Genomic DNA, 26,335 nt, shown 5'->3' on the forward strand with positions numbered 1-26,335 from the left:
TAAGCATTAACGTCAATTTCTGCAGTGTGAACAGACTGTTGCCAAAAAAGATTTTTGAAATCATTTGCACTTTTAAAGCTTGAGTGAGTAGCACTGCATCAAGGTGATATTGTAGGCTGGGCCCCTGGAAAGTACTTCACTTTCATATTTCTGAAGAGTTACTGCCATCAATCAAGTACAGAACTGTGGAAGATCAGATCCTCAGCAGACAAAAGGTCAGACTGTGAAACTTTTGCTTGCCATTTTCCAGAACAAATTCATCATATTAACTTTGAAATATAAAAAGAAGGAGTGCTTTCACATTGATTTCCTTTGGGTAATATTACTTCCCTGAATTTTTAGTTGAATTATTTATTTATTTATTTATTTATTTTTATATTGATGGAATAGAGCACTAAAAATATTTTAAATCTTTCAAACTCAGATCACAATATAGCTTACGAATAATATTACTTCTTGGATAGATTATATATGTATTTGCACTGCTGTAATATCTACCAGCAAACCAGTGCACTGAAATGGAGAATGTAGCTCATATTTGCAATATGTGCAGCTTTGATACCATGATTATACATGGGTAGGACTATAAACAGTTCTGATAAATTTTGGGTTTAGTTTTTCCATTTTCACTGTCTTATATGCAAAACAAAAGTTACAATCAAACCATGTTAATACACAGAGCAGTTCAAAATCCTTGGTAAAATATTGCTGAATTTCTAACATATAGGCTAAGTGCTAATGTTAGCAGAACATTTTAAGATATTAAATAAACAAAAAACAGTGATGTAATTCCTTGTGCTAAAAGCTTTTCAAAAGGAAAAAAAATGTACTAATGAAAAAGGAAACTAATGAAAAATGAAAAGGAACTACAATTATTTCTGAAAATTAATATGTTGAGTTTCTAAAATATATTCAAACATGTGGCTACAAGTCTAATTTAAAAGTAAAATTTACGATACGAAAGAAGTTATTTATAGCATGCCTTATAATTAGTTATAAGATGAAGGCATTTATTTTGTCAATAGTTATCTCTTCTTTCTTCTAGATGAAAGTGTTCATTATTTTGGGAATTTCAGCAGCTATAGCCTTCACAGCTATTTTCTTTTCTTTCCTTCAGATAGGCAAAGATGTCCTCTTTGGTAAGTAATAGATAAAATACCTGTTATTTCCTTTTGTCAGTGATTACTATTAAGCTGTAAATACACTCAGACTGCAGACAGTATAGTGATGGCAGTTTAGCTTAATCTTTTTTTTATGTGCAAAATACACTGTCTGATTTTTGTAAGAATTATTTCATGGGTGCTTTCTTTTAAAATGCAGATTTGTAACTTGCCAAAGGAAAACATTGGATGTGCAATGTGTCTGAATTATGTATTCTTTGAGTAAGAGTGATTTAACTTTCTTAGTAACATCCATACATCAGATGTAATGTTTACAGGCATGATTGATGGATTTCTTTCCCAGAGTGCTGATCACTACGTTTACTAACCCTGGGCTAGAGTCAGTTGCCATGGGATGTCCCATCTGGCATCCTACAGCTGGCCCACGATTGTGCATATCTCCAGTGGGTCTATTATCCACTAGCACCTTGCAGATAGTAGGGGGATTTTACAGCATCTCAGGCTGCAGAAGTGCCTATGTTCAAACAATAACATCTCAACTTTTTAAATACTGGAGCTATTAATCTGCATCTGTTCAATCTAAATCAGTGATATTAATAAACTAGAAATACAGTAAATAGAAGATTGAATTTTAAGAAAAGAGCTTCACAGAGACTGATTTTACAGTGAAGTAGGGCAGAGACTGTGAGGAAACAGGATTTTTCAATATTTACATTTTCTTAATTTTATAACTGCAGATATGGTTTGGAAGGAAAAGTTATTAGGAATGTTTTCATCTCAAGTTAGGGTAGAATCACAAATAAAATAAAATGATATCCAGATTATTAAAAAACAAAACAAGAAAAAAAAATGTACCAAAACCACAAGACATTGCTTTAGATGACAAATCTATTGATCCCTCTGGAACAGGGGACCAGATCTGTTTTCCATAGTGACTTCTCCATTTTTTCCGTATGAATCATTTAGAAATAAAGATATAGATTAAAATGAGGTTATATTTTATGTTAGTTAATAAAATAAATAAATATATTTGAACTGTAAAAAAACTGGATTGGTTTCATATGATTCTTTTATTTTTATAGGGAGTGTCCTTCAGTTTAACGGGAACTATACACACACACGCACATACAAAAAAAAAAAAAAGATAAAAAAATAGCAAGAACTGCATTTCTGAAAACACTGCATTAGTAATAAAATCATACTTCTAAGTAGAAAAGAGAGACAGTGTAATTCAGGTATAACAAATGGATTTTCTCTTCAAGATTAGCATCTAAATCAATACCACATGATGAACAGTACTATGAGAAAATTATATTTTGAGATAAAACTCATAATGGTAATTAAAAATCCTGCAATATTAAATTCTAGTATAATTTTATGGCCTATGAAGATCAGTCTTGATTTTTAACTTAGACTCCCAAATATTTTCAGATGTAAGAAATCTGAATGATAACATTAAATGAATCATATGAATATTTTACTTTTTGCAGGTAGAAAATAAGTGAAATAACTGAAATAATGTGAAAATATTAGTGAAATAATTGAAAAATGAAATACTTGGATGGTGACAAGATCTTTAAGACAGTGAAGCAGAATTTTGCTTTGGAAAGCTTATTTCTCAACAGACTTATTATTTTCCCTTCATCTGAGCACCTCATTCAAAAAAAATGGATCACAGAAATAACACAACATGGACTACCATTAAGATATGACACCAAAAATTGCACTGTGCACAAATGATGAGCAATTGTACAGTAATGATTGTTAGTAATCATTACTTATGATTCGTTTACTAAGAAAAAGTTTATTGATCCCAAGGAAAACACATAGAAATTAAACCATGGTGTTTTAAACATAACAGTTTCATTTAATATAAAACTGGATATACATGAAAGGGGAATAAATTATATTCTAAGATATAAGCATGCTAAATAGCACAGATGAAATATTATAAGGTTCATCTATTGCTTTCCATCAAACACAGGTGGAAAAATGTGAGGAAAAGGGCTTTCATACATTGGTCACCTGTGCCAGATCCCAGGTGGATAATTTTGTTAATTATGCCTGAATATGGACTTGAGTTCCTCAAGTGGCTTAGGCCAGCTCATGCTACTTCTGAGGGAAGCTCAGATTTGTCCTTTCAGTCCAAGGACAGTTTAATGCAAAATATACATGACGCTTAAGGGGCATAATCATATACACATATGTCGTGGTTTAACCCGGCCGGCAGCTAAACACCACGCAGCCGTTCGCTCACCCTCCCCCCTCCCTCTCTGGGACGGGGGAGAGAAATGGAAAGTGAAGCCCGTGAGTTGAGATAAAGACAGTTTAATAAGACAGGAAAATAATAATAACAAAATAATAATAAAATAATAACAAAAATAATAAAATGGTGATAATAGGAAAGTAATAATAGTATGTACAAACAAGTGATGCACAATGCAATTGCTCACCACTCGCTGACCGATGCCCAGCCTAACCCCGAGCAGTCCGGCCCCCTCCCCCCAGCTAGCCACCCCTATATATTGTTTAGCATGACGTCAGATGGTATGGAATACCCCTTTGGCTAGTTTGGGTCACCTGTCCTGGGTCTGTCCCCTCCCAGCTCTTACTGCACCCCCAGCCTGCCCGTTGGCAGGACAGAGCAAAAGGCTGAGATGTCCTTGGCTTAGTATAAGCACTGCTCTGCAACAATTAAAGCATCGGGGTGTTATCAGCACTCTTCTCATCCTAAGCCAAAACACAGCATTCCACCAGCTACTAGGAAGAAAATTAATTCTGTGCTAACTGAAACCAGGACAACATAACACTACACTTTTCAGCTGGACTTGTAAGGTTTGGTACTGCATGATGTACATTGATGGAATTTTGCTGGAAGAAAAGGAAGGAAGGCCTACCTGTTCACATTTTATAATCACAGAATCACAGAATTATCTAGGTTGGAAGAGACCTCAAGATCATCGAGTTCAACCTCTGACCTAACACTAACAAGTCCTCCACTAAACCATATCGCTAAGTTCAACACCTAAATGTCTTTTAAAGACCTCCAGGGATGGTGACTCCACCACTTTCCTGGGCAGCCCATTCCAATGCCTAACAACCCTCTCAGTAAAGAAGTTCTTCCTAATATCCAATCTAAAACACCCCTGGCGCAACTTTAGCCTGGTGCAACTTTAGTCCTTCATAAACTATGGAAGAATCGTTTTACTACTTTTCCCTTATTTTTCAGAAAGGTCAGAAGCCACAGTGTTAAATATGGAGATCAGTTTAATGGGGAAAAATACATATAATTTAATATTACAAGCCTCAATATTTTATAAATGTTAGTAATTGAATAAATGTTATTGAAAAACATTTTCTTTTGTTTTGTTTGTTTTCCTGTTGAGAAGAAACTGAAGATAACTGCATTACTGAAGCTATCCTGAAGGGCTCAGATCTGGTGGATTATGCTGCACAATATACACTGAAAAGGTAAAAGAAAAAGAAAAAAAGGTTAAAGATTTATTCAGCAAAAGGCTTTCATAACAGATTTTTTTTTTTTTTTATCAGACTGTTTCTTTGAGAAAGCATATAATGATCCATTATATTTATGATGTACCAATATAACATTGTGCATTATCACCACATGAGTTGCTGTTTTAAAATGTGAGAAAAAATAGAAATATGAAAACAGATAGGAATGTTTTTCTGATCTAAGGAAGACATCACATTCATGAATGTGTAGCTCAGAAGTTTCCAATTTTATAGATGTTATGTACCTGTGAGCAATAAAATATTGCTTGAAACATTGCACTGTGCTCAAAAAATAAAAGTTTCTCTTTACAGTGCAGATTGAGGTGGGAACAACTCCTATTGCCTTAAATGCAATTGAAATTGTTGAAATGAGTCTCACATTCCCCTTTCCATCTAAAACAGATGTAATGAAAAAGGAAAGAAAATAAAATATTTATCTTGATGGGTAATAAACAAATTAAAGAAAGGTCCTTATGCTTAAGTTATGCTAAAAGAGAAGCACACAGTGAATCCTTTCCAGGAATGATGAAAGTGCCTCTGGATGGCTAGCCAACACTTCTGTGCTATCCAAAATATCCAGTCTTCTCTCCTGTGTTCAGAACACATGAGCCAATTTCTAGAGGTGCAGTCACTACCTTTTGCTTAGACTTTTCTAAAGGTATTATGCTGTGAGGACTTATCTGTGTGTTTTGAAAATGAGTCACAATTTGTGGGTGTTTGCATAGACAGAACATTTCAAGTGCTGTGGCTGCTCACTACATACAAACTCAAGTGACTTTAATTTTGTTTCGTTAGTACATTTATGACAATATTGAGGTACTCAACTTTTAGAAAAGTAAATCTCAACCTTTCAGTGGAAAGGTTTCAATGGAATAGAATTAGAGGCAAAAGTGTTCTATGCCTGCATGAGGAGTCTGATATCCATAAGAATATCACTTGCTCTTGTGTTGTGTTAGCTGATGTAAAATATTAGGACTGTCAATTTAAAAATGATCATTAACAGAAGTGAAAATTGTATTTCCCTTGTGTGCTCTTATATAATTCAATTCATTGTGGCCAATTAAGTAGAGCAGTGAATTTCATAAATGTCATTGGGAGTTTTAATAAAGGCTGGTAAATGGGTTCTACACCTGCCTCTTAGACATTAGTCCTTGGCCCTTTGCAAAGTACAGAGGACTGAGTTATTGTCTTATCTGATTATTATAGTGAGAAGGGAATGCGTTTAAATCCTTAAATTAAATACTTCTGCATTTTCATATCAATTTAAAACTACTAAGGCTTTTCCTCCTTTTTAACAAAGAATGTTGTATACTTGAATTAAAGCTTTGGTCAGCACAAAGGCTAAAAACAAGAAAGAAATGCATCTGGCTGCATATTTCAACGTCTGAAAGATATAGAGGTCACAGTACTGTGAAAACTCATTTTATTTTGGCTTACAAGTAATTGAAGAAAACTATGGTGCAATACAGATGAGCTCAGTGCTGTCTTTGAGACTGAAGAGCTAGTTCTGAGAGGAAAATTCAGCTTGTTTTTCAGGTTAGAATGAGAAAACTCATAATCATTCCAGGTACAGTAGTCCAACCTGATGTTCATCGAATTCATGATCAAGGGGTCTGAACTGCAAGCTACAGAATCAAAATGACTAAATTTCTTCTGAGACTTCAGTTTAACCTTGAATTGTGATTGAAATGGCCAAATATGTTTCCTCACATCATCTGTTTAATATGATCACTTAAATTCTTCAGTTGTTTTTTACTACATTTGAACTAGTCCATTTCACATTTTAAAAGAATCTGAATTGTAAAACTCCCAACTTCAGATTTTTATTATTATTATTATTTATTTTTTTCTACTGGCCCCTGTCTACTGCCAATTCAAAAGGACTATCTATAGAAGGAACCATCTATGGAACCATTTACATGCACAAGGAAATGTAAAATCATTTTCAATATTCCAAATACATCATTACAGTTACATTTGCAGAAACTTATTGAACATCATCATTTATTTAGTGCCACTCAGGTCTTAAAGCAAGAATAGCCAGGTGCATGCACATTTCAGGAAATAATAAATGATATTCCCTTTATTCTGTACACTGCTGCTGTTTTCAGAGATTTGAATGGTGGCAAATGTGTAAGGCACAGTTCAGGTTAGAAATCTCTAGTTCAGGTTAGAAATGTCTAAATAAATCTTAAGGCAAAAAGAAATCTCTGAGAATTAAAATATCTGAGGATGAAGGAAAATATGGGCTCATACTCTGGAGAGTTTACTTTGTGCATATATATATATTTATTTAAGCATTGATCTGTAATGAGACTGAGTAACTGAGCATCTGGCAAACATAAAAAACCTTCTGTCCAAATTCAATGGCCCACAAAAGGGCTTATATTATTATATGAGTATGAAAGACACTTCTTCTCTTTCATCTTCCAAACAATAATACGTCATTGTCTTAACTTCATGAAGCTATTTCTGTATTACAAAATATCAAGGCAATTTTTAACATAATGAGAAAACCAGCAGCATCTATTACCTGAATCAGAGCTCAGCTTTAGTAGAGTGGGTAAGAATGGGCTAGCGTGCATATGTTGAATTAAGAAAGGTAACAGGGGAGGAAGGTGAAGTGTGGCAAACCAATAACAAGTATGATAATCTTACAATATTTGTAAGATTAGACAAAAAGGTGGAAGATGATGTATGGAATATAATTTGCCCTTACAGTGTTTTGGTTTTTTTTTGTTGTTGTTGTTGTTTTTTAACTTCTAGCTAATTTGCACAAGTGTTCTCATGTAGATTATTGGTACAGAAATGTTTGCCTTTTCATATATATTTTTTTAAAGTGATGCATGACCAATATTGTCCTTATATGGGTATTAAATATTAAACCTGAGTTTTTGCATTTAGAACATCATTCTTTAGTCATCCTCCTTTTCTTTTTAATGACTAGACAGTTCAGGATTTATAATACTTCAGATTGCCAGCCAAATTTCTAATCGTCTATGGAAAACTTGAAAAATATACTACTGAGCAGCAAGATAGCTCAATCTCATACTTAGAAGAGTCCTTGAGTTCTGCTCATGAGAAGGAAGGAATATCTTTTGTTTAAATGATAATTGAATGTGCTAAGACTCTTTTGAATCAGTTAGGGACACATTTAACAACTAGAAATTCCCTTGGAGACATATTTTCTTACTTTATGCTCTTATGTAAGCATGTTTTTAATTTTGTGAAGAGAAATTTATCTGTTTGTTTTGCTCAAATCAAAGTTCTTTTTCCTTGTTTCATGCTTTAAGCAGTCTCAAGTGAATATGACAATACAATTTTTCCATGAAAACCACTACTGCAGAGAAGCCCTGAGGGTATTTGTCAATCTATGACCATGTCTGGAAATGGATTAGACTGAAAACACTTTTTCTAAGCTGTAGGAGACAGTATGGGACTTGTGACTTCCAGCCAAAAAGGGTGTTCTCCATGATGCATTTTTCTCAAGGATCCTCTGCCACTATGACAAGACACACCATGCTGAGAAAATAAATAAAAAAATAAATATATCAGTGAATCACCAAATAGTTGAGAGGGACCTAGAGATCATCTATTCCAACCCTATGCTATGAGCAGGGTCAGTTTGAACAGGTCACTCCAGGCCCTGCCCATTTGAGCTTTGAATAACTCCAGAGATGGAGACTCTGCAGCCTCTCTGGGCAGCTTGTTGCAGTGTCTAACCTCACAGTAAAAAGGATTTTTTAAGTGGAAAAAAAGTCATCTCATCAGACTTGAGTCACTTAAAGCTAAAGGTAAAGTCAGGATTATAATCAACATATAGCCACGTATGTCTAATGAGCTCCTGCTAAACTAGGTGCTGAAACTTTGTATACAGATAGTCAGTACAAGCTAGGTGTTTGGACCCCTTCTGAGAGGAGATGTCTCTAATTGTCATCTGCAGATAGCGTCTAGACAGCTGTGGTTGTCTCCTAGGTGGAAGGTCAAGTTGAGAATCTACTTAAAATCATAGAATCGTGCTAGTTGGAAAAGACCTATAAGATCATCTAGCCCAACCTTTAACCTAGTACAAAAGTCCACCACTGAACCATGCTACACATTTCTTGAAAATCTCTGGGGATGGTGACTCAGCCACTTCCCTTGGCAGCCTATTCCAATGCCTCACAACTCTCTCAGTAAAGAAATGTCTCCTAATCTCCAACCTAAAATTCCCCTGGCACAACTTGAGGCCATTTCCCCCTCATTTTACCACTTGGTGCTTGGGAGAAGAGGCCAACCCCCACCTCGCTATAGCCTCCTTTAAGGCAATTGTAGAGAGTGATAAAGTCTACCCTGAGCCCCATTTTCTCTAGGCTAAACAACCACCGTTCCCTCAGCCACTCCTCACAGGACTTGTGTTCCAGGCCCTTCACCAGCTTTGTTGCCCTTCTCTGGACATACTCCAGGGCCTCAATGTCCTTCTTGTTGTGAGGGGCCCAAACCTGAACACAGTACTTGAGGTGTGGTCTCACTAGAGCAGAGTACATGGGGGCAATTACTTTCGTAGTCCAGCTGGCCACACTATTTGTGATACGAGGCAGGATACTGTTGGCCTTCTTGGCCAACTGAGCACAGTGTTGGCTCATATTTCAGACAGCTCTCAACCAATACTTCCAGGTCCCTTTCTGCCAGACAGCTATCCTCAGCCTGTACATGGCCTGTTTTGCCCCAAGTGCAGGACCTGAAATCTAGCCTTGTTAATATGGTTGGCCTCAGCCCATCAGTCTAGCATATCGTACTTGTAATGACTGAGGTGGTCTTTGATATTAAATGTCACATAAAAGCCTACTCACTTAGATGTCTCTAAATGGAGAGTGCTATAATGTGACTATTCTACATAAGGTCTTCCCAGACACTTTGTGCCGCCTGCTCTGTCCATGCCATGTTTCTGTCTCATCCTTAAGGCTTTGCACATAGAACTTTCCTCTCTGTTTTCACACCACATCCTTTGATACCTTAAACTCATAATATTTGGACTCAATGATCTTTCAAGGTCCCTTCCAACCCCTTCAATTCTGTTATTCCGTGATTCTGTGGTATACCCAACATAGATAAATACAGCTATCAATAACTTCGGAAACAATATGTTTTAAAAAACTTATTTTATTTCAATTATAGAAGTATCCAAGGAAAGGAAATATCAACTCCTACCTTGCTGCTGGCTTTCTCAAAATTTCCAGAACAAGAGAGTCAAGATATTTCCCAAGCAGCTGAACGAATGGAAATGTCTATTCAAGTGCTGAAACAAAAAGTTTGCCAGAAGCACAAACGTTCATTGCATCCAACTGGTAAATACAGTGTGTTGACATTGGCCAAAACCCCTGTTGAGTTCTTGAATGTAGTCTTTTAGATTAAAGGAGTATTAGTTACACTTTTATTTTACCTTAGGCACGAGTACATATCTTGTCCACACCTTGGGGCCAGGATGCCTTCTCTGCTGTTCCTGAAAACACCTCACATAGCCACTGTTTTACATTTTTCTTTACTGGAGAGTTGGCTGCGTTCCTATATTTGAGAAGGGCAGCACTTTGCTATTGGCATCCTGTATATTGCATATCTGCAGTGTCACAAGCTTCTTGTTTACAGAAAAATAACTATCTTCCCCAGTACTTTGGGTTTAGTGCTTCTGGGTCCTGGAGCTTACAGATAAAATAATATGATTTCCATCATTCTATGGCACTGACATTTTGAAATACACTTCCTCTGGTCATAAATGGCCTTAGTAATACTCCTCTTTTAGGAAAACACTTTCTTATTTTCAAAATCAATTTAATACTGCATTTCTGTTGCACATTTCTTACTTTTTTTTTATTTAATTTTATTTATATTTTAACTGCTTTTTATTTTAAATGGATAAATAACAGATGGTACTCCAGAAATTTCAACAATATACATACATTTGTCTAAGTAAAGTAAAATTCTTTGTGCTGCTAATTCAAGATGAATTTCAAGATGAGTTCCTGGTATCTGGAAGGCTCAAAACCCAGACATAATTTTATTTATTTATTTTTCTTCAAAATGTAATTCCTTCACTTAAAGAAGTATTAACTATAGAATTATAATTTTTATTCTCTATTTTATTATTGTAGCATGACAATATTTTTAAGATATGAAAGTATTAGAGCCTTATAAAGCTTCACAGTTATCTCTATTCTTTCTTCTTCCTTTATATTTTTCCTCGATGAAACAACTGGTTTACTAATCTAATTGGACATTCATAGAACTAAAAATATATCCATCTGTATGTACCTGTATTTATATATATATACACAGGCACACATAAAGATACAATGATCTTTCTGCTGGTTCAGTTTCAAAAGAACTTCCAAATCACAGACAAAGCACACAAAACTCTTGTCAATTTACAGAAGTTTCCAGTTTACATGGAAGATGAATAGGCCTTATATACATTTTATGTGCCATGACAAAGAGTAGTTTTCTGTGAAGCAAAGCATCAAACTGACTTTAAAGAAAACATGTGAATCAATACCTAAGCAATACAGATACCAGAAATTGCATTCTTAGTATGACTTTGAACCTGAACTAACATGGAAGTGCGGCCATATCCACAAGTTTAACATGAGTAACAAGTACATAATGGAGAGGTTACATAGATGGTCAAACAGCCCATTCTTCCTTCACTATCACCCCTACCTTGCACAAATTCTAGTTGCTCAGTTGCTCAATTCCAGTTGCTCATTCTTGAGCTAATTTGACTCTTAAATCTTTGTTTGTTTGTTTTCTGGCAGGCCTTTTTTTTTTTTTCTTTTTTTTTTTTTTTTCCTTGGTTAATGGACTTAATCAGCTTAGGGTTGGATGGGCAGAAAAGACAAGTGGTGGGACTGGGTAATGTACAGCAGCCAATGGGGAGACAAGAGTCAAGTCAGTTGCTGCCTCTACAATTTTTTTTTATCACATGAAAGTTGCAGTCAGTTCGAAATGCAAGATTTCTGAGTTTGGGAAGGATATTGTTCCTTCAAAAGGAAAAGAGTGCTGTAACTGTAGTTGTCAATAATGTCTTTTCTACTGCAGCAGTCATATAGCAACAGAGCAAATTGCTTGTTTGGGTTCTTCCTTACAGATCTTTTATCAGCTGATCTGCTTACCATGATTGCTAATATTTCTGGATGTCTGCCTTATATGTTGCCACCAAAATGCCCAAACAATTGCTTAGCTAATAAATATCGTCTCATCACTGGTGCCTGCAATAACAGGTATGTATTATAAGAATTGTGCCATGAAAAATCCTTCTTTCTTTCTTTTCTTCTTTAAACTCAATGATTTACATTTACGTTTGTTGTTGTTTTTTTTTTTTTTCCTATAAATGTTGAGAGTGTGACCTCAATCATTTAACTTTGGCATCAACGTCCCTCTAAATGAGGTGCCTTGAAAGCTTCTAGGGGGAGAGCCACTTCATCTAAACTTTGGTACACTAATTTTTGCAGACAGGCTCTTCCTTTGAAGACTTCCAAGATTATGTAAGGAACTTCACATTTATGGTAGACCTATTTAGTAGATGCCTTTTTCTACACCAATTAATCTGACTGAATTCCAATCCAGCTTTAATTTTTCATTAAATTGGATAGAATAGTATAGAATGGGAAAAGTATTTCTTCACATTGAGCAATAAGAAAATCAAGAAGATTCTAATTTTTGCATTTTTTTCATAACCTTAATACTTAGCAAACACACATCTGAGAATTCTGGGTGATATTTTTAGTTTCATATATATATTTATATAAATAAGTTCTGAATTACTATTATTTATTACTTTTTCCTACTTGTATCCAAATATAAGTGGATTGTTTATTGCAAAACCCAACCTAACAGATGCAACTATATTTTCAGAATCCTCAAATGCAATGAGGATGCAAAACAGAGAGTAAGAGTCCTTTCAAGTATAAGAGTAAATGGTATTTATACTTAGCTTCTGGATACATAGGGATAGGGTCACAAGCTGAAAGGCAGGCTGCAATGTTACAAGGCTACAGAGCTATAGATGGAAGGCCATTAGTAGGTTAAGGCAGTCTGTAATGTGGTGAATGAAGAGTGGTAAAATTCTGTGGTTTTGTTATTCAATCAAATTGTCTTCTTAATAGATTAGTCAGTTTTCCTATATTAGAAGTCATTTGTATGAAATGTGCATGATAAGCTCTTTGTTGAAAGGACACAACCTGGTATGCATTGATGTTATAAATCTATGTGGATATCCATAAATTCCTTCAGGCACCCAGGCACTTGCAGAGTTGCTTGGAATCTGAACTAACAGCTAATATTATTATTTGCACTGACAACTTCATCAGACCTTGAAAATGTTGGCCAAGCAGCTGAATTTAGACACATGGCTGAAGCTTTTAATTTGCTGGCACAGCTGCTATAGTCTTTCTCCATCTCTGGAGGGAAAGACACTATGATATAATCTTTTTCTCTTTGGTGACTCTAGGAATAATACCTGGATGTGTATAGAGGTTTCTAAAATTGGCTGGAGTAACTGTGATCCACTGAGTCTGGTTAGTCTAGCCTAGTGGTGTGATTGCCTAAAGTATGTAAGGATAGAAAATAATATAAATTGGCTCAATGGAGAGGGGATATCAGGGAAGATACCACCATCAGGAAAGATACCATCATGAAGATACCATCCTGACTTCTGGATCAGTCAACAGGCTGAGCTTCTCTTTCCCCTCCTATTGGGATGACTCTGGGTGAGATTTAAGCACTTGAATAATCTATAGAGTCTGTGTCTTTTAACGTTTTAGTAGCCAGGCTGTACACCTGAGTATTTCATGCATGCTAGCTTGCTTTTGCAGACAGTAAATTATCGCCAGCGATCCAAAGAACCTGTGTACCTGTTGCTGTAATAAATTGCACTTAATTGCATTGATTCTAGCCACAATAATTCTCATTTAGCATGACTAGAGTAAGGGCATGTTAAGCTATTGGAGAATCCGTGATCATGATGGTTCAGTACTCTGAATCCGACCAGACCCGTAAGGGTTAACTGGCTACACCCCTTTAATGCGACCCCATGTTTTATGCTTGTAACAAACCAGTTTTCAAAGCTATCACTTACATTTGGTGGTATTTTAGTCTCCTTGCTATAAATGTCTGTAAAAACTTCAAGGTAACAAAAAGCCAAAAACTATGACTTTGAAACCATCAGGCCAGATCTTATCTTAGTCTAAAGCTTGAGTCTCTTGAAATACCTTAAGCTTTACAGAAATATATCTGCTGAAAAGGTCCATTATACTACAATGTAATCAACATATTCTATAATGTAAGTCAGCTTCAAAGACTTCAAACATTAAACAAAGTAGTAGTCTGTATTTCTTAGGAAACAAACAAACAAACAAACAAAAAAATAATCAAACTGAAAACTTAAAGCTGTATTAGTGATTTTAGTCACCCAGTAGGAATGTGCAGCTGTGCTTCTTCAGGTCAGTTAATCTTGCATTTCATGGGTTACATTTAAAAACAAAATTCAACATGGAATTAATTGTTTACATATAAGAAAAATCTAGTAAATATATTTTAAAGTGAGCATGGAATTTCTTTACAGATGTTTTGCTTAATCAGTTTGCATATCTGGGACAAATCAGCTCAATTGCAATATACTTATTCTTCAGCACCAAGATTACTTTATTTTAGTGTGAAATTCCTGGAACAAAGGAATAAGAGAATAGCATAAACATAGCCTTCTATCAAGAATATCAACAGGACATCAAACATGCCCGGATGCATCATTATGCACATTCACTTGCACATCTTCTATGTGTCTGAAGACATACATATGAATAATAAGCAAAATAAATTTACAATATTTTTATTGAAGAAAGGTACACTCAAGTAGCTTTTGTTTGTTTATTTGTTCATTTTTATGACTAACTGGCATTGATCTTTGTGGGTTTTAATGTTTAGTGCAATGAAAGGGATTCAAAGGTAAAGAAATTACAGACACTAAAGGAAGAGCACCTCACAGTGTAATTAACATCACCTAATCTTAGATTTCTGAGGTCTATGTCTACTATGAGGTTGCATCTTTGGTTGTTCTTGATAGTGAGAGATAGGACAGGATGACAGGATGGCACGTAGGAGTTTTTTTTTTGGGTTGATGGGCAGGAGTTTTGATGACTGGATTACATTTTTATGACTAATATTTGGGCATCTAGGAGCAATTTTATCTGTAATTTTTCTATTTTACTGTTGTGACATTAACTATTTGTATGCAGTTCTAGTATTTAACAAGTCAATGAAAAGTCCCATTTCCCATAAACAGAATGTATCATAATCAAATCTGACTTTATAAAGTTGTATGGTACCAAATTCTCATTATTTCATCTGCCCTAAAAACTTTTTTAATCATGCAAGATTCCAAGACATTATCATGGCTAATATAATAATAAAAAAGACATCTGAGAGGGGTTTCACTGAACTAGCATTCCAGCGAGCTGCTAAAATATAAAAGCAATCAGGAGAAAAATCACTAGTTAAACAGTTAAATTAACATTTCATTATTTTTAATTGAGTAAAATAGCACTACACTCTGTGCAGTATTTTATGTAATTTCAATAAAGACAAATCAACTGTAACTAATTTGAATGCTTTATTGAAACATACTTAAACCTTCAAGTGTGAATTATTGTAGATAATTAAGTGTATTACTGTACCATATAACTTGGCAAATTGAATCATTTCAGTATGCTAGAGATCGATGAAGTATTAATAAAATAATTGTTCCCTCTTTAGCATCCCAATAGACATATAAATGTATATTTTAACACCCTGTATTTCTGTATTTCTATTAACTATCAGAGAATATTTTTAGTTCTGTGTAGCTCACTTTATGATTTTGGTCAAATGGGTATATTTCTTAAATAGTATTATTTCTTATTAATATTTTAATATAATAATTAATTTAATAAATTAATTAAAATATTAATTAAGTATGCTTAGTGTTAACATATCAATGCATGAGCTTCTGTGTAGGCCTTCCAAAAGCTGTAGCCAAGCTGTTAGTACAGATGCAACCAGAGGGAGCACTGCCATTGAATTCAGCAACTTCATTCCCCTTTCCTGCATCCTGTCTCCTTACGTTTTGTTAAATGACAAAATGTTTTGTTACCTCTGTATGACTAGTATCCATTTTTCTTTTAAACTTTTACCTTTACTGTAGGGTTCCTTTCTATTCTAAATCTGGATTTCTTATTGCTCTAAACAAACATCTTTTAAAAAAATGCCAGAAAAAGCTCTTAAGAGTATATCTGACCCCATAGGTAATGTGATTTCATTATCAGGAGATCATAGAATGAGCAAGTATTTCAAAGATATCAAAAGGTAACCAACATCAACTAGAAACATAAGTCAGACAGACTTATGTTAAGTTAAATTGAGTTAAATTGTTGTTGGCATACACGAAGACTAATAGTTGATGCTTTTCCAAAACCATTATACAAATACCTTACTATAAGGAAATGTTCACCTGTGTTGATAATTATTTTATATTCATTATTATACAGCGATTAAGGTTCTTTTCAAGTGTTTTGTTGATTGGTTGGTTGGGTTTTTCTCTTCTTCTTTTTTCTTTTCCCAGGGAACATCCTAGATGGGGAGCATCTAACACAGCCTTGGCTAGATGGCTCCCACCAGCCTATGAAGACGGACTCAGCCAACCTCGAGGATGGGATCCCAAAGTTCGATACAATGGAGTCCAGCTACCCCTGGTTAGAAAGTACACCATTAGATTATGTGAAATACTGGTTATAACTATATCTGCCACCAAAGATGTCCATTTTCATAAGTAACAGGAAAAAAAAAATAATAATATGGGCCATAGTGGAGAACAGGCAGGGCTTACACCAGTCACAAGGCAGCAGGTGGGGATTTCTAAGCCTAGAGGAAAGGAGGCCCAGGATGGGCCTAGTCACAGACTTCCTGTGCTGAAGAGGCTGAAGGTACCATCTCCACAAGGATATACATTGACAGGGCAAGAGACAACAGTTACAAGTTGCTCCATACAAGAAAAAAAAATATATTCTGACAATGATTAAATGTCTCAATACGCTGCCTAGACTACTGCTGGAGTATCCCCCATGTGAAATGCCCAAGACCTGGATTGATGGGACTCTGAATAACTTAGTCCCTTCTTGTAACAGAAGGTTGCACCATGCAGCCTCCAGAATTTCCTTCCAATCTAGAATTGTTTTTATTATTATTTTTTTTCTTCTTCTCTTTATTCAGGGAAGGAGGACCACAGCAAAGACAAGCGTGGGTGTTAACTAAATAAATATAAAGCACATACAATATCTGCAACACACATTATATATGTATGAATGTATACCACCATTGCCTCCTAGGTTAGGATACCTTAGCTGGAAAGAATCATAGAATCATAGGGACCCATGAGGATCATTGTGTCCAACTCCTGATACCACACAGGTCTACCCAAAAATTCAGACCATATGACTAAAAGCATATTCCAAACACTTCGTAAACTCCTACAGGCTTGGTGACGTGATTACATCCCTGAGGAGCCTGTACCAGTGCATGATAACCCTCGTAGTGAAGAACCTTTTCCTGATACCAGCTTGAACCTCCCCTGTCACAGCTTGACTCCATTCCCCTGGGTCCTAAAGTATTACTATCAAACCAGAATTTCATTTTTTTAGAAACCCCAAGTTACTGACTTCAGAGGACATTGCAATATTTATGTATTTTAGCAGCCTATATACTTATAAAATAACAGAGTTGCTTTAGAGGAAATTTTGAACAAAAAATATTTGCATGGAGGACTGGGTGAAAAATTCCCCAGTGCAGTGTGTGATGATTTGAACTGGATTTACTATTTCTGGTTTGTTATCATTGCTTTGAAACATGACTTTTAATGCACTCAAATTCTTGTTATTTTAACCACTGTATGTTTAATAAGGATAAGAAAGAGAATTTAGTGTTAATGTCACTTGCAACTCACGTTATTAATTAAATAACATTGTCTCTAAGCTGCATAATTTAGTGCTTGAAGATGAAAATCTGACATTTGCACAAGTAAATTTCCAGTAGATCATACAAGCTGCCTATATTTAGATTCATTAGAGTACATTCTTGTGAAGTCAAACACACTAAACCAAAACTTGCATGATTGCACAAAATCTGGTCAAATCTGATCACCAGCAAGCTTCTCTGCCTTAATTTGAAGATAGGATAGAACTAGTGCCATAGATGTTTTTCCTGAAATTATTTGCACAATTTCATCTTTTTGTACTTTTAACTATCTACACATATCCTTTAAAAAGTAACAAGAAAATAATGCGGAGGTAAGAGATAAGTGTGAGGGTCATTATAAAGTGATATTCAAACATAGCATAGCTGAGGAAGTTAACTGTGGTGAGAAAATCTTACAGTAAGAAAAAAAAAAAAAGTTTGTGTTTTGTGACCACCAAAGCTATTCAAATAATGATATTGAATCAGAATTAGAAATATAAGTCCTTACTTATATTTCTGATGAATGCCATGTATCTCCGATCTTGGCAATTTCAATATAAATCCTGATGTTCCTAAGAAGTCCCATGTTGCTTCTTGTCCTCACCAATTATATTTAACCTGTCTTATGCATTCATCATATAGGCCTCATATTTATTACAGATTCTGTGACTCTTTATGTACTGCCCTTTCTTGGGGCTTGTCTCCTAAGTGATGGAACATTTTGCAGCATGAGGGAGAAATCTGTGGATAATAACAGTATCATAATCATCACAAACTGCTGATTTTGCTCAAATGGCTTTAACTGAGGACCAGTGTAGGCTGAATGTGTGATGTAGATGTCTCCACGTTCCCTCTCAAAGAATCTATATCTATGCAGTTTTCACAGAAGTGCCGCAGAAATATATTGTTGCTTCTCCCTGCCTGGAAAAATGAAACAGAACTTCTTGCAACCATGCCTGTCTCCTGGGCTGTATAAGCTACTCCATTTACTCATGGAGCAGCCCAGTGCCCCTGTGTATCCACAGTATCTGAGGTTGCCCAGCAAAGTCCATTTGTTAAAGGAAAACAGAATAAATAGAAAGAAAACTTTTAAGCTGTCTAAAAGAAACATGCAGTTTTCAAAATTACCTGGAAAGGAACAGATCAAAAATACACTGCCACTGTTCATTTTGCAATATATAGAAAAATTCAGCTGAAACATCTTGAATCTGCTTGTGGCAGAGTTATTTCAGCTCCTGAACAGAAGTAACAGCCTGTCATACACTGGATTTTGTTGTTTTTATCTCTCTCTTTTTTTTTTTTTTTTTTTCCTTTAAGCAAGCTATTAAAAGTACTAAAATACTCTAGGGAGTACTGGTGGGGGTGGGGTGGATAACTTTTATCACTGCTCCTCCAGCTTTATAGTGTTTTATCATTTTATAATAAATAAATACTACGTAGCACTCGATGTAATTTATTTCTTTTCCCAGGTTCGTGAGGTGACAAGAAAAATTATTCACGCATCTAATGAGGCTGTTACTGAAGACAACTTATATTCCGATATCATTATGGTGTGGGGACAGTACATAGACCACGACATTGCATTCACACCACAGAGCACGAGCAGAACCGCCTTTCTAACTGGAATGGAGTGCCAGATGACATGTGAAAAACAAAATCCATGTTTTCCAATAAAGGTAAGATTTTAAATGAATTTCTTCAAGAAAAATTCCGGACTCTAAACAGGTAAGTAATATAAAATACATTAGAGATATGCTACACTAAAGTAATTGCAGGGGAAATGGATAGATCATCAGTAAATAATACAGCATATGCTGATAGAAATATTGAAACCCAGTGTAATTATTAAATGAAACAGGTAAATATTTAAATTGTTTTACAGAAATAACAAACTACAACTACAGTATTTAGTACAAGTATCATAGTTTTCTACCTCTCAACTTTATGATGTAAAGAAACCTTATTAGTCTCCCCCCAGTGTTATTTTTCTCACACTTCAAGGTTTCAAATTCCACTGAGGAAAATAGGGAAGTAGTCATAAATAATTCTGTTTTTAAATTGCCAGCCAGATAAAGTGAAAGGAACTTACCTTTACTCACTAAAAGCAAAGATATTTCCAGCAGCTAATGCAAACTTTTGAAGAGAGCTACCTTTTCAATGTATATATAAAATGATCTTCAGGGAGTTGCTGAAACTTATATATATCACATCTTTGCTTTGGGTAGATGGAAAATATGAATTCAAAGCTTGTTAGAGGGTTAGAAGGAAATTGGTATAAATATAAAATCCTATGTTCTTGTCTGATTAATTTGGAAACAGACATTCCGCCACTCAAAAAATCAAGTAGCAAAGTCAAATCACCTTTTTTGTTTGTGTGTTTCTCAGAGAGCAGACTGTCCATCTCCTCATGCTGTAGAAGATCCCCATGCCCATCGCAGCCCTTGGACTGATGCCCCAGTTTCTGTCCAGAGCAACCTAAATTACTTTCCTTAGGGCTGAAGTTTGATTACTGACCAGCTTGTCTATGCACTGAAGTTTGTGTAGGGTATAAGTTCCATCAGAACAGAAAACTTATTCCCTACCAAATTGTTAACTAACTGAGAAGTATAACATAGTTTCCTTTTCCCTTAAGTGTATCATTCCACTTCCATTACACATAAAGAAAAATATTCTGCTTGCTGTAATGGGAACTGAATCAGTTCCTGTGTTGAAAGGTGGCACATCTTCCACTCAGCAAGATAATCTAAAATTCAGGAAGCCTAAGTAAAATGACTGCCTGGAATTTTACCACAGATGGGTAAATGTTTTCTCTCTTATCCAGCAGATTTGGATTTTTGAAAGTTGGCAGTCATAGCTTGAGAGAGTTCAGAAAGAGCACAGAGATCTTAAAGAATCACATTCTCAGGACACATCTGAAGTATCCAATATATGAATGACTGGTTTTTAATAGTTCATTAATGTGACCAGAGGAACTACTTCGTGAACATTAAAACAAAATGCTAATAATATAACTAGAACTATATCCCCCTAGAACTGATTTTCTCCTGTAATCCTGCTAAAATCCATCTGATAAATATTTGGAAATCAGCCATGGTTACTTTCATGGAATTATAGAATGGTTTGGTTGGAAGGGACCTTAAAAATCAACTAATCCCAACCCCTCTGCCATTGGCTGGGACACCTCCCACTAGACCAGGTCACTCAAAGCTCCATCCAGCCTAGCCTTGAACACTTCCAGGGATGGGGCATCCCTTTCATACATTTAATATTTTTATATAAGTCATCCCTTTCATACATTTAATGCTTTCATACAGTCATCCTCTATATGAAGACTGCATCTGGTTTCCAAAGTCAGTAAAACTGATAGCATATAGTCCATCCATGCAAACAGAAAAGATGCCATTTGCACTCTCGCTGTGTTCCTAGAAAGTGGCAGTCAAGGGAAAATTCATCCATAAGGAGAGGACAAAAGTACTTCTCTGGGCACTCTGAGCCATAAGGCCTCTCTGGGTGTTTCACCAGGGAAAAGCAGCTCCTGCCTGCACGTTAGGGAAGCTGTCTAGAAAATATTTTGAGTCAATGCAATTTAATGACAGTTTGGAAGTTGCAGTAGAACATATTAAGAATGTGTAGGTAGCAGGAAACATTACAATTTTCTGTTCTGGCCATTTTCATAGTAAAAGCTATACAAAGACACCCAGTAATTCTCACACCAAAGCTATAGCTTCTGGTAGAGCCTGAACATCTATTTTTGGTATCTCTTTGGAATCCCATACTATGAAGAAAATGAAAAAAAAAAAAAGAAAAAAAAAGTTTTTATGTGTTTTTCAGCAGCCTGACACATGGAACTGAGATGCTGAGATAACCTGTCATTCCACGGGTGATTATTTCAGATTGAGGCTGAGATAATCATGAGGCATTAGAAAGACTTATCGTCTTTATTCAGTATTAATTACATTGCTGACATTAAGATAGGCATAGTGCATACACATAGTCAGACTCAATCCTGAAATGCTTTCATTCAGTTAGTTCAACTACAGAAGAGGTGGAAGAGAAAAAGAAACATGGAAAAGTGAGGAGATTTGCAAAAGGTGATGTGTAACATGACAGGTTCCTGTCTCAGCTACAAATGGATTAGTCTGTGCACTCAACAGCCAGCAAAGTGAGCACCTGCCTTTTTCCTGTATTTCAGAGGTAAAAACTCACTGTCAGATGGGGACCCTGACTCTTCTCTAAGCTTCATGTCCCAAAATACACGTTTATGTCTTCCTTGCTGGCATACCTACATAAAACATAAGCTTTTGTTTTGTTTTGAGTACTGCAAAAATCCTATTACAAGGATGCCATTTGCCAAAGGAAAAAGAAAAAATATTTAAAAAGATTTTTCTTTAAATGCAATAATGGTTTAGACATCATGGTACCCTGAAACAGTTAGTGATTCCTACACATCCAAAAAAAAATTCACTCCAAGCAGATTTAAACGTACAAAACAGTTAGCAATTAATCAGTTTAAATCAACATGTAGCTGTAGCAGGAAAACTATTGTGGCCAGAGAGGGATTTTTTTTTTTTTTTTCTGACTTTTCCCCCTCTACAACTATACAGACAAAGAAAAAAATCAATATGAATATTCTATATCAGTTTTGGAGAAAAATGTAATTCTGTACCTATTTCAGCAGAAGGTTTTTATTTTTCTCAGATTATTTTTGATGTCATTTGAATAATAACATACAGAATCTCTCATTTGCACATTCAGCTGCTGGCTGCACGTTGCTTACCCCACGAAAAGGGAAAGTACTACATTATGCAGTTCTGCCAGTCCCTTAATGTTCATTACTGCTGCTTTTCTCCACTGGGGCACAGAACAATTTGAATTGAAATTGCAGAGGCAGTTAACCAAAGATTAATCAGTATGAGCTTCATTCACTGTTGATATGTTTTGTTGTGAGCCTCACTGCTTAACAACTTGAAGGCGGCTCATACATTTTTCCCAGTGATACCTGAATTCTTCCAGGCTTCCCTGATAAATAGAAGAAGGAGGCACTCAGACACATACAATATTGCAGCTGCCAAGTTCGTGTATTTGTAGTGTGAGACAAGCTTCTTGTTTATATTATCAGCTGAAGAGAAAAAAAAAAAAAATTGAAAGGGACTTAATCATAGAGAAAAATACTAAGTGGAAAACCCAAGGAAGTAAAATTACTGATTTTAGCAATCAGTGAAAGAAAGAAAAAGAAATTATGTATTTCCTTCAGAAATAGCCTACTTTAATTTGTTAAAACTTAACCAGTGGAAAAGTATTCATAGAAGTTCTTTACCAAACAAAACTTGAAAAACAAATGAAACCCTTTCTTAACTTAAATGTTCTGTTGATATCAATCCCTACTGGCTCAAGTTCTCAGTAATAAGAAAATATTACTTGGCATAATAAGTAAGGTAATAAAGTTGTTAAACAAAGCTCATTAATTCCATTTCAAAGTTGCCCTGTCACTTTTATCACAATTAAGGAACTGTTCAGAACTTCTGGTTCAGAACTGGTCCCTTCATTGTTAAAAGTACAAAGAATAAATTATATCATTTTATATAGCTTTTGAAGTATTCACTGTCATGTGCCAAAGAGTTTTTTCAAAAATGAACAGCAAGCAAAATAGAAAGAAAAAATATTAGCTCAGGGGTCTGCACAAAACATTTTTTATTAGTCAAATATTTGAAGACTTATTTGTTTCGAGCTATTTAAGCAGCTGTTCTAAGTGTTATCTGTACCTATTTCATATTGGCCTGTTGATAGGAAAACACTAGTTTTATACTTGATGAAACTCAGACTTCATTTTTTAATAATTTTAACTGATGTTAATCTTTTTTTTGAAACTCATGGAACTGACTTACAGCTATGGCTTATTGTGTTGCTGCACAATGAACTGTTGTTAAAATTTGGAAATAAAGCTCTTTTCTGAAAAACAAAGTTTATAAAGCAAATATGCATTAGATAATGAAGGTAGATTTCAGTCATTTTGAAACCTAATGATTTTTGGTGTATATTCTTTGAAATAGAATTGCTAGCCTGAGCTTTTCTCTTAGATATCCTACCATGCACATAAAACCTTTCTTGCATTTCCTCTCTCTGCTCCCTCCAACATCTCTGCTCCCCTCCCTACAGCTGTTAAGGCTGTACATACCACTTTAAGTACTCTCCAGTAGCAAAACTTCCAGCTTTCTGATTTAGGCTGTATTCTACCCTTGTGTATTATGTGTACCTCAAGATCCCATTAGACAATTCTCACATGTCTTTCCCATGCCCTTTACCTGCATTTGGAATAGTTGACTGAATGACAGGTTGGTTAAAACCTCTGATTAGCAGACAAATACTGGATCACCATTTGACCTCAGATTCTTGGTTGTCTGTGGATCAAAAGGCTGGGAAGACTTTCACTTCAGAAGGACTATAAAAAGCAGTCTTTGCTTTTTATAAGGACAGTCAGAATTGCAAGACACTTGCAAGACAGCTGTCCCTGTAAAATAATGTGGGAGAATGCTTGTGGAGGACCAGCAGAGTGAATAGTTATATATGTATTTTTCAGTTAGGAAACCAAATTAAAATAGTATAGAAACAATGCTTTTACGGCACGCTGCTGCAGACTGACACTCTTCATTATATTTTTATGTACACATGTAAACCTGCAGTTTCATTTGGTGTTCAGTACAACATAATTTGACCAGATGTTCACATCTCCACTGTGATACATTTTGTGAGGAATTTTAATTGTGAAGACAGAAAAATTCAGGCATAGAACTTCTCAAAAAGGGTTACCTCAGTAACCTGATCTTATGCTAAAGGTTTTTATTTTATTATTTTTTTCTGTCTTGTCTTAAAAATAATTGAATTATATTTTCACTTCAATCTGAGAGGTAAGAAAATGATCTCTGTGAGTTTAGAGAATGTCACTCCAGTAGATGAGATCTGGAGGACAGATGAAAACAGAGATGGAACAGAAATATTTACACAAACCTTAATTAAACATCCACAGCTATGGTGCCTATAGCTCAGGAAATACTTTTTTGTTACACAGGTAACTGCCAATGACACATTATCCACAGGGATGGATTGCCTGCCCTTCTACCGCTCATCTCCTGCATGCAGCACTGGTGATCATAGTATTCTTTTTGGAAATCTGTCAGCCCCAAATCCAAGACAACAGATAAATGGTTTAACATCTTTCCTTGATGCTTCTACTGTCTATGGCAGCACCCCTGCTGTTGAAAACAAGCTGAGGAATTTAACAAGTGAAGAAGGTCTTCTTAGAATAAACAGTAAATATTATGACAACAATCGGGAATACCTACCCTATACAGACCGGGTCCCATCACCATGTGCACAGGACTCAAATGCAAGTGAAGATGAAAGGGTTGAGTGTTTTATGGCTGGGGACAGCCGATCAAGTGAGGTGACATCTCTGGCAGCCATGCACACACTGTGGCTAAGAGAGCACAACCGCCTGGCCCGGGCCCTCAAAGCCATCAACAGACACTGGAGTGCTGAGATGGTCTACCAAGAAGCACGGAAAATTGTCGGAGCTCTCCATCAGGTGGGATGTTTAGTTGCTTAACAACACGTTGCAGTGTTGGTTGCAGTGTAGAGCAGAACCAGCCACAGAAGTTCAGATATGTTTCTGAGTGGCTTAGGAGATCATATTAGATTTTCTGTGCCAACTCTTTCTGTGCTTCCACTTTGGCATGTTTAAAGTTCGCTCTGTTCTCCACTTTCCTGAATTCAATGTCTTCCTCCTTGGTTTGTTCATATCCCAAATCTGAGTGCTCTGATTTTAATGGAAATTTCTACTCTGCTTCATCTTTCTGCAGATTTCTCCTGTGTCTATTTTGTCTGTTGAAGTCTATTCCTTTTCAGATGCATTTCTTTGCAATTTTGGTGTTTTTAGGTTGGTTGGTTTGTTTGTTTGGTTGGTTGGTTTGGTTTTGTTCCTTTGGTTGGTAAAGGAATCAATAGCTCTTTAGCTATGTTTCTCCATTTGTATAGTGCCTGAAATATTTATTTTCTTATAATAATTATATAAAGAAGTAACTTCCCCGTGTAAAAATGCTTGTGAATTCCTTAATGCTGTATTAATATATAAAATTCAAGGTCTAATCTAGATCTCTATAGGATATATTTGTATAGGAGGCAGGAGAAATTAACATGCAAAAAGTACATAAAAGACCATAAGAATGTTTATATTACACCTGTGAATAAGAAAATCTATTCCTGCTCAGTATTTTCTCTGTCTCTATCTCTTTCTCTTGCTCTTGCTCTTGCTCTTGCTCTCTTGCTCTTGCTCTTGCTCTTGCTCTTGCTCTTCTTTTTTTTTTTTTTAATTTTATTTTATTTTCCTCACAGTCACAGTTCATATGCTCATTGTGGACAGCTTCTGCACCTGCAGAATACAGCATAAACTAGAGTGATCAAGCATGGTTCAGTCAGAGAAGCAAACTGATCAGACAACGCTTCATGCTCATACAGCCTCTTTTACTTCCCAAGTTCACACCAATCCCTCCTTTTCACCACCTTTATCCCCATTGCTGAATACACCAGTGTTTCACACATTCCAACAGTCACCAGTGTTTTACACATTCCAACAATGCAATTTTTTAATATTGCATGCATGCCAAGTTTTACACAGTCCCCTCTTCTCCTTG

At 35.6% G+C, this 26,335-nt stretch overlaps 1 protein-coding gene across 1 annotated transcript in view; it reads left to right on the top strand.

Annotated features, from left to right (window-relative positions):
• The first annotated feature begins 1,024 nt into the window (after positions 1-1,024).
• Positions 1,025-26,335, top strand: part of TPO (thyroid peroxidase) — a 43,174-nt gene continuing 17,863 nt past the window's right edge. The window contains exons 1-7 of the mRNA XM_068675120.1: positions 1,025-1,139; positions 4,511-4,592; positions 9,792-9,961; positions 11,755-11,887; positions 16,261-16,390; positions 19,118-19,324; positions 24,715-25,230. Coding sequence (XP_068531221.1) covers positions 1,046-1,139; positions 4,511-4,592; positions 9,792-9,961; positions 11,755-11,887; positions 16,261-16,390; positions 19,118-19,324; positions 24,715-25,230 — 1,332 coding nt within the window. The 5' untranslated portion in view covers positions 1,025-1,045. The remainder of the gene's footprint in view (positions 1,140-4,510; positions 4,593-9,791; positions 9,962-11,754; positions 11,888-16,260; positions 16,391-19,117; positions 19,325-24,714; positions 25,231-26,335) is intronic.

The sequence above is a fragment of the Anas acuta genome, chromosome 3, assembly GCF_963932015.1.
Source record: "Anas acuta chromosome 3, bAnaAcu1.1, whole genome shotgun sequence".
Classification (NCBI taxonomy): domain Eukaryota; kingdom Metazoa; phylum Chordata; class Aves; order Anseriformes; family Anatidae; genus Anas; species Anas acuta.